The following is a 9,655-nucleotide window of genomic DNA, read 5'->3' on the forward strand; positions in this document are numbered from 1 at the left end:
TGGAGTTCCGATTGTCTTAATGTTGTCTTGCTAATAGAGTGCTCAGTTGCCCTTTTAAGGATGTATTTGTACAATGTTAAATTCGCAAGTGATCTATGTTAGTTGGACTGTGACTTGTGGACCGTCAGTGGTGTGCTATCCACTTCCATTGCAGTGGAGTTGAAAATAGGAATACATGACAGTCCCTTTGTCATGGCAAGCTGATTTATTAGTCTTGCCCTCCTTTCTGAGGAAGTCTGAACTTGAGAGTCACTTGGAATTCTGATCAAAAAATTTCTATTCAGAAATCCAAGAATTTGCAGTTTCTCTTGGGCATTTTCTGTCTCTCCCAGAGGACATATAGGCTTCCTTATTAAACATTTAACTTTGGCCATATACCATGTTCATCTGAGGCGTTTCTGATGTGCCTGAGTAAGCATTACGGTTGGTGATAGCTCCAGAGCTAGAAAGACAGAAAATGCATGAGGCAGTAGACATTGGTCAGCCTAGTTCATTCAGGGGCAGTAAATGAGCAATGAGTACAATCTGCCCACAAGAAATAGGTTTGTTTCTAACAAAAATATGGCTTTAAGAGCTCCAGCTAAACCAGTTCTGCATCTCCATTCCGAAAGTTGTCTGCTTTTTACTGTTACACGCGTGCCTTAACACCCCCCTGCTGTCATGCTGTCTGTCTGGATTTTTAGTAACTTGTAAGCAGTGTGCTTCCTCCAAGTTAGTTTGAGCTGTACTGAAAACATTTCTTAAATTGTTATGCTTAAACTGGTATGGCTTCTTAGATCTCCACCTTTGCATTTCCTTTTTAATTGTTTTTTCCCCTCCTAAGAGCAGTCGTGAGAAGAAAGTGGTATGTTAACCTAATGCAGGAAAGCGGTGCCTTGTGCATTGGACTACAGTCCCTGCTAGTTTTTCACTTGGAGTGTTAGACTATGATGACCACGCATACTCTAGAGATTCCTGAGTCAATATGGTCATTTGCCAAGGGCATTTCTAGGTCTAGGAGTGGTTTTGTTTCAGGAAGTCTGCACAGTTTCTTTTTTTTTTTCTTTCTTTCTTTTCATGAAGAGTGTTCTGTTGTGGCCCATTTATTTACTTTGTGGCACTTTCACTTTTCAGTGATGTAAGGGACTCGTAAAGCATATTAATGTGGGTGATGGTTTTGCAGTAAAAAGGCTTATTCATAAAAAGCCAGAGGTACTTGTCACAAGACTTTAAATATGGCACATCTTGGAAGGTGGAGGCGAATGCTTGCTGTGTGTGAAGTGGCTCAGACTGATGATTGTATCTGGACAAAATGGTAAAATAGTCCAATTACTTTCGAAAGTAATTGAAGAAAAGTTTGTTGATATAAGTGACTGCTGAGTGGAAAAATTCTGGTTGATCTGTCTTGCAGTAAAGTGCTCCCAGGCATTTCTGGCCACGAATTCTTCCTGTGCCGCCACTGAAAGTGTCCAGCAGGCTCTCCAAAGCCAGCTTATGGGTGCAACAACTTTGCCAGAGTCTTCTTATGTTGGAAGGAGTGAAAATCTGTGCTTTAGTTTTACTGGGAAAGAAGCATATTCTTTTGCATGGCTGTTGTCAGTCATACTTTTAACTCTGCAGAAAAGGACAGCTGCTGTCCAGGAGAAGAGTCCATCTATGGGCCTTTTTCCTTTTCCTACCCAGTTCACTGCAACACTGGCGAAGTAATGCTGTTAAACTATTTCTTTTTATTAATTCACATATGCTTATAGTTAAGAACATCTTAACCTTGTATGTCACAGGTGGCAATTTCACTGTATAAATCAGAGTGGTCACTACTTATTAATGGAGTTGGACTTTTTTTCCTGTTAGGTTTGGTATTCACCCAGTGGCTGGCCGTATGCCTGGTCAGCTGAATGTGCTCCTAGCAGAAGCTGGTGTTCCTTATGATATTGTACTGGAAATGGATGAGATCAACGAAGACTTCCCAGGTTAGCATACAAATTGTAACTTTCCAGTAGTTTAGATTTGGTCTTGTCAATTTTCATTTGGATCTGTTTTCACACTGGACAAGGATTTTAAAAATAGGCTATCTCAGTCAGGCCATTAACTTTCTCTTTGTGCCTGTTGTGATACTACCGTATAGACCTCTCTTTTGCAATCAGAGTGCTCTCCCGGCTGATGACAAGTGAGCACAGTTGAATGTAAGAAATTGCCTGACTCAGAAGCGGAAAATTGAGAAATAGAGAGTAGAGGCAGGTAAAGCAAACATCGAATACAGAAGTACAGAAGAGAGTAGATATTGAAGGAAGGTTTAAATAGCCTTGTGAAACTTCTTTCCTCCAGAACAAAGAGAACAGTTTGGTTTTTTTTGTTTGGTCTTTGGTTGTTAGGTTGTTTGGTTTTTTGCTTGTACCTGTGGGATAAGTGGCAAATGCTGTCTCTTTTGTCACTGTTCCTACTCTGTACAGGAAAGCTATGGTTCACTCCTTTAGGTCAGATGTTGTGGGTGACCTGACCCTGTAATGTCTTACAAACCAGTGTAGCATTGTGCAGACAATTTCTTGCTTTCCTTCATCTTTATTTAAAAATCAAAGTTGCTGATAAATAGTTTGCAAAATAATATTCAAAGGAAGAGCCAGGCACAAAGAAACTTCAAGGTAGTACTTTGTGTATAGAACTGCATGTGAATTTCAAAAGATTTAACTTTTTTCTGGCTGTGGTCTAAGGAGTCTCTTGGAATGGGGTTATGGATGCTTACAGTTTGCTGGGGGTTGTTGGTAGCGCACTTGGACTGTTATATGTAACTTGCCTGATAAGCTTGTAAACTATTTGTGAATGAAGTCTCCATAAATGTTTGAAAAGTGCTTACCATAAGGAGTGATTCTGCCTCTAAAAATTAGATTTTGCACATCAGCTTCAGATGACTTTGTATATCAGCCTCAGTGTTGAGGTTTTAGAATCCTTTTTCAGCAGTTTTGTTTTCTTTGTCTTGCTGCAGATACTGACTTGGTCCTTGTGATTGGTGCAAATGATACAGTTAATTCAGCGGCTCAGGAAGATCCGAACTCTATCATAGCTGGAATGCCAGTTCTTGAGGTCTGGAAGTCCAAACAGGTGAGAGTAACAGACTTACATTAGCACCTGCCTTAGGTAGCATGTTTTTAGAACTGTGATTTATTGGATAAGCTGAGAAGATTCCCTATTCTTCTGGTTTCCATGAGAAACGTTTCTGCAATGTGTCCAAGCAAGCAGCCAGTACTTTGCGGGTTTGATGCCCTGTCCATGATTTCATAATCATCAGGAAGTGCCTTAGTGAGACTAATGATGACTGCAGTAGGAAAGTCTCAATGAAAGTGCTTCTACTAAAAAAATAATTGGAATAAATTATGTTCTGTTCGGATTTGCAGGCCTGAAATGTTTCTGTACAAATATCTATTTTTTTAAGTTTATAGGAAATTTGATTGACAACTTTAATGTTGAGGTGAAAATACAAAAACGAGTAATAGACTTAATCAAAAAGACACTAAACAAGTGACAGGGCTGAGTAGAATGCTCAGTCTGTCCAGATTGAACTGATAGTTCAGTTACTTCACTAGTTTTGCTTTTTGAAAGCAACGTTGTCTGATCCAAAGTACGTGTAGTTGAGTTTCCTTGATATGAAATCTTTGATCTCTTGTTTGGAACCCAGCTGTAGCCTCGGTTCTTCTGTGGGTTAGTCCTTCAAGTACACAAAGTCATACCTACATGCATTTATCACTGTGTAGCTGTATGTTGCATTTTGAGAAATAAAGATTTACATTGTCAGTAAAGCTTCACAGTTTCTCTGCTGAAGGTGCTGTGGTTAACTAATTTGATATATAATAGCTAAAACTGGCTGAAATTTAATATAGTATTTTTATTTTTTATTATTAGTAGTAATTTATACCTTGTAATTTATTTTATTTATATTTAAATTTTTAAAGTAAAAAAATCTAAATTGTAAATTTAAAGTCTTGAATGCTAAATTATACTTCTTTAATTTTAATGTCTTATTTTTGTTAATTTTAGTACTTAATTTTTTAATTTTATTTAGATTTATTTTTTCATTATTTTAATTTTTAATATCTTACTTTTAATTTTAGTCTTAGTCTTAATTTTTAGTTTTAACTTTTAATTTTTTTTTTTTTTAAATTCCATGCATGAAGTAAAGGTTGCACCAAGTATTGATATGAATACTCATCTGATTTGTGTTCCTGTCAGGGAACTGGGTTCTTAAAATAATTCAGGAATAAAAGAACTTTAAGCCTTATGTATTATAATCATAAGTGCCTGTCTTGCTTTGACTTTATTACATGGAATAAAGTAAAAGCATATGCATGTGTAGTGTCCATGGTCTCTTCATCTGACTTGTAACATTGTGTTAATCAGTAAAATGTTTCTGAAACTGGTCAGGATATTGATTTGTCTGCTACATTAACACTTGAAATACAGTTTTGTAGCAGTGGGCACCGTGTTTTGGACAGGGATCTCTCTTCCTCTGCCTTAATTTGTAGAGTTAGTTTTGTGGCTCCTCTTTGAAAGGGGATGATGGTATTTGCAGTTTCATGTGTGAACTCTTTACTTGCAGGTCATTGTAATGAAGAGATCTTTGGGAGTTGGTTATGCAGCGGTGGACAATCCAATCTTCTACAAACCTAATACTGCCATGCTGTTGGGAGATGCAAAGAAGACTTGTGATGCTCTGCAGGCTAAAGTCAGGGAGTCGTATCAAAGCTAAATACTGATTTATATTCCACTCATGATTGTGACTATGGTTTTGTCACAGAAGTTGTGGAAAACGAGTTAAAAGAATCACCTACTGTCATAATGCAGCCGGCATTTGGAGAAGACTGCATTGACTCCTAGGAGATGTAGTTCAGTCAGACAATGTGGACTTTTATGAAAGAATGGGCACATTAAACTTCCAAACTAAATCTTCCATGAGACAATGCATTAAAGAATGAAAGTGTGCTTTTTAAGGTTAGGGTTGAGCTGTTATAAGCAGGAACCAGTAACTCCTGGTCATCTTCAAGTAGTTACTGGCTTCCTTCTCCTAACTATCTGTACTTCTGTCATGGAAATTCATTGAAAAATACCAAAATTGGATTCTGTCATCAAATGTATTCTCTGGCCAATATGGGAAAACCAACTATTTATTTCATCAAAATAGTAATCAAAATTAAAAATGGATGCAAGCTGATGCAGAGAAATGCTTACATGATTTGAGATTCTAAACATACTGTTAAATCACTACAGAAAAATTGAACTGTTTTTTTAATGGGTTGTATGGGTACTCTGATCAGAAATATTTTAGGAAGGTTACTTTTCTTTAAAATGCAGTTCCCTTTCTTTGTAGTGGCCACTTACATTTTGTAAAATGAAACAGGATTTCAGGCACTTACCAAGTGATCTTCAAGCCTGATAAGGGAATGTATGCTTATTTGCACTGCGTAACAGTTTTAAGCAGTTGCTCAATTCGCCATCTTTTACAGCCGTTGCCTTTTAAGTGAAGAAAAATGTGGTCCAGTTGTGCATAGACAGAACATGTTGCATACCGGATCTATTCACAGAATTTGGACCACACTGTTCTAAGTTCATGTTCAATTAGACTTTGAACAGTATTTGCTAATTTGAAATTTAGTGATGCATTCTTAATTAGCATTTTATTGATGCTGGAGGAGGCACTTTTAAACATTTTTAAGATGCTGGAGTTTATTAGAATTTTTCTAAATAGACAAGCTATTGTTTAGACAGAAACATACCAGACTTAAAAATCCAATGTTTTCATTATTTTTCTGCCTAATCAAATTAAAAGCACTGTTAAATTCCCATAATAAGTTCAGCAAGGAATTAAATTAAGTTATGACATAGATCTCTGTTTTGTTTTTATTACGTTAAGTGTACTTGAGTGGAACTCAAATATTTGCCTAATAAAATGAGTTTATCCTGTTTCCATAATGATGTAGCAACTGTCCATGGTGACAAAGGCTAAACAGAAATAGCTCTTCTTCCATTGGAAAGTATTCATATCAGGAGAAGATGAACTATTATGAAATAAGTCTTGGGAGTAGTCCATCTGGATTGATAGAACAAACATTTATTACAATTACACTATGTATAGAGACCTCATAAAATATAGCATTTCTACTTAGCTACCTCCGTTTTTATGTGAAGATCACTTAAACCCCAGACTCCAAATAGGTAATACATTAAGAAATGTAGCAAGGTATGAAAGAAGCTACCGTTTTCTTCAAATTGCTTGTATCTCTTTTAAAATAAAAATTATCATGTAAGCATTAGTATCTTATACACTGCAGGAAAAGACTTGTAATTAAATTTTAAAACATCATGGCAGCTATATATGAACATAGCATGTATGGCCTCTTGAATACAATGAAAGTAACTTTCCTTTTCGGTCTGCAAAAAACTAGGAGGGAGATGGGACAAGAGGAAAAACAAGGAAATAATCCTCTATCTCTCTATTTCCCAACTAAGCATAAAGGGGATTTGAAGGGATTTAAAATCCCAAACTATTAATTTTTGCCTTGAAGAGGAAGGAGAATAGGAAAGACAGGGAAATAATCCTCTTATTTCTCTATTTCGCAACTAAGCATAAAGGGGATTTGAAGGGATTTAACATCCCAAACTATTGATTTTTGTCTTGTTGAACTTGAAGTATCTGACTGCGATATGCAACGTGTCTCTGCTTCTAAGTAGCAAATATAAGGCTTTTCTTAAAAAAAAAAACAAAATAAAAAAACACAAAGTGGGTAGGGAACACTTCTATTTTCCCTTTGTATTTGGAAAAAACTCAATACCGTTATGTTCAGTCAAAGGTTACCAGTGTTATCTTTTAAACTGTGCTTTACTATGGAACACCAGGTAATTGTTGAAGTGCTAATAAAACATCGATTATTTTTCTTTACTGATCACTGTCTCTTTTCTCTCCTGTTGTCTTTCCTGAGTAGGTAAGTAGTCTGAGATTGTTTCTGGGAGCTAGGTCAAGATGCCAAGACTAAGGGATGTTGAGATTGAAGTATGTAGTGAAAAAGAATTGTAGTGAAATAACCATTTTTCTTTTTCTAATTTGAAAGGTTCATTAAAATATTAATTCTGGGTATGACTGATGTCACCTGACTGCAGCAACTTCACTATGAGCTCTTCTAGTAAATCAAGAGAGTTAGACAGCTTATGAGCATAGTTGATACCAATATGTGTTGCCCTTTTTTTTACTTTAAAAATAAGTAAGAAAAAGGAAATGAAAAAAAAACCCCAAAACTGTAAGAACTTACTTGGCTGAGCACTTCATTTTCCGTTGGCTGAGGTGCAAGACAAATCCTGTCCCTTTGAGCCTGAGAGTTAGATCGGATGGCTTCAGGCTTTGATTTAAACATCTCCTGGGTGGAGATTACACATTCTTTCCTTATGCCAGTGTTTAATTCTTCCCATTGTGAACAACTTTTTTTTTTTTTTTTGAGAAGACCTTTAAGATTACCATGTCCAGTTGTCATCACACCGCCACCCTGCCTGTTAAAACATGTCCCAAAGTGCTATGTCTGCACTTTTTTTTTTTTTTTCCCAACTCCTCTGTGGTTGGTCATTCCACCACTTCACTGGTCAGCCTGTCCCAAAGCTTGACCACTCTTTCAGTGAAGACTTCTTTTCCTGATATACAGTTTAAACCGTCCCTGGTTTAACTTGAGGAAATTTCCTCTCATTGCGTGTTGCTTAAGAGAACAGAACAACATTCACCTCTCTACAGCCTCTTTTCAGATGATTGTAGAGAATGATAAGGTCTCCCTTTGGCCTCCTTTTCTCCAGGCTACATGATTGCAATTTCCTTAGCTGTTCCTCGTAAGATTTCTGATCCAGATCCTTCACCAGGTTCGTTGCCTTTCTCTGTACATGTTCCAGCACCTTAATGTCCTTGTACTGAGGGGCTCAAAACTGCACAGTATTCAAGGTGGGGCCTCACCAGTGCTGAGCACAGGGGGGAAATCCATTGTCTGCTTCTGCTTGCCACTGTTACAAGCCAGGATGCTGTTGGCCTCGGCTGCCTGTGTGCACCAGTGGCTCATGCTTAGCCAGCTGTTGACCAACCACCCCAGCTCCTTTTACCCTGGTGGCTTTCCAGCTACTCTTCCCAAAGCTTGTGCCGTTGCATGGGGTTGTGAACTCAGGTGCAGGACCTGACGTGAGCCATGTTGAACCTCATGCAATTGTTCTCACCCTAATGATCCATCCAGTCCAGATCCCTCTGCAGAGAATTCCTACCCTGACACAGATTAACCCTCTACTCAATTGGATGTCATCTGCAAACTTACTGAGGGTGCACCTAATCCCCTCATCCTCTTTTTCATTGATAAAGACAGAATTGACTGTAACACTGAGCCCTGGGGAACACCACTTGGACTTAACTCCATTCATTACAAGTCTTTGGCCCAGCCATGGAGCCAGTGTTTTACCCAGTATGCTGATCCAAGCCATGATCAGCCAATTTCTCCAGAAAAATGCTGTGAAAAATTGTCAAAGGCTTTACTAGAGTCCAGGTAGATAACTTCCACAGCTTTTCACTCATAGGCACATCACCTATTTGCAGAAGGAGATGGCGTTGATCAGCTAAGGACTTGCCTTCTGTGAACCCATGCTGGGCCTGATCCCATGGTTGTCCTCCTCATGTTTGCTGAGTGTCGGCTCACGCTTTTCAACTGAGCGTATGCGTAGGTAGTTTGTGTTCTTCCATTAATGACAGTTGATCAGATTTATTTTTACCCACGTACTCCAAGACTGAACGTAGCCCTTCATCACTCTGAAATGTATCACTCTGAAACCTGGGACTCCACAGCCATCTTTCTGCACAGCATATGTAAATGATAAGTTAATACCTGGTTTTACTTAATTCTTTTTTTTTCAGAGAAATGGCCATCTGAACGCTACGTTGCTGATTTTTAAATTCGTACCTCAATGCTTGTTTGAACTCTGCAGTTTGTACTTCTGCAGAACAGTTTCAGTTAGACAAAGATATGGAAAATAACTATTAAAACCTTATTTGCCAACTGCAGCTGTCCTTGGAATATTGTGTGAAGAAGAGTTACAAAATATGTCTGTTACACATTTTGAAAATAGGGTTAAAATGGGTCAAACGAGATGGGGAAGAAATTGTACATCAGAGAAATAAAAAAGGTGTGTGTTGCAAAGATCAGACCTTTACATATAAGTATAGTTTTGAAAATGAGACAATGCATGATGCAGTTCTGATAGATGTGCTGTGTTTACCGACAGTGTGATGTTTTACCAGTGAGTGTGAGACCAGGAAAAGATCCTGTGTCTCTTGACCTTCTTTTCACGTCCCTTGTTGACAAAACCCTAAAAGTTGGTTATTAACCAAACCTTTCACTGTTAAAGGAAGGAGACAACAAAGGAACTGGAGGACAAAAGGGCTGAGGGGCCTTCACACTCAGTAAGAAGTGTTGTCTGAAGGAACATTGAGGTTGAACTCCAGCACAGCATGAAATTAAGTTATTCTATTACATGGTCAGTCTAACGCATAATTTAAAAAATCCCTAGCAGAATGGAAGCTAGCAGCTAGTGAACATAAAAAGCTCAAGCAGATGTTAAAGCTGTCTCACGCTGTAATAACTAGCAGCTACCCATTCTCCCTATTAAAATATTACAG

General features: G+C 37.9%; 1 protein-coding gene across 4 annotated transcripts in view; it reads left to right on the forward strand.

The window, feature by feature from the left end:
* NNT (nicotinamide nucleotide transhydrogenase) overlaps positions 1 to 6,908 on the forward strand; it is a 43,797-nt gene extending 36,889 nt beyond the window's left edge. For all 4 annotated transcript variants that reach the window (XM_054055298.1, XM_054055297.1, XM_054055300.1 and 1 more), the window contains exons 20-22: positions 1,831 to 1,949; positions 2,960 to 3,075; positions 4,568 to 6,908. In XM_054055298.1, coding sequence (XP_053911273.1) covers positions 1,831 to 1,949; positions 2,960 to 3,075; positions 4,568 to 4,717 — 385 coding nt within the window. In that variant the 3' untranslated portion in view covers positions 4,718 to 6,908. The remainder of the gene's footprint in view (positions 1 to 1,830; positions 1,950 to 2,959; positions 3,076 to 4,567) is intronic.
* Positions 6,909 to 9,655: the final 2,747 nt, after the last annotated feature.

This window comes from Cuculus canorus, chromosome Z (genome assembly GCF_017976375.1).
Source record: "Cuculus canorus isolate bCucCan1 chromosome Z, bCucCan1.pri, whole genome shotgun sequence".
Lineage (NCBI taxonomy): Eukaryota > Metazoa > Chordata > Aves > Cuculiformes > Cuculidae > Cuculus > Cuculus canorus.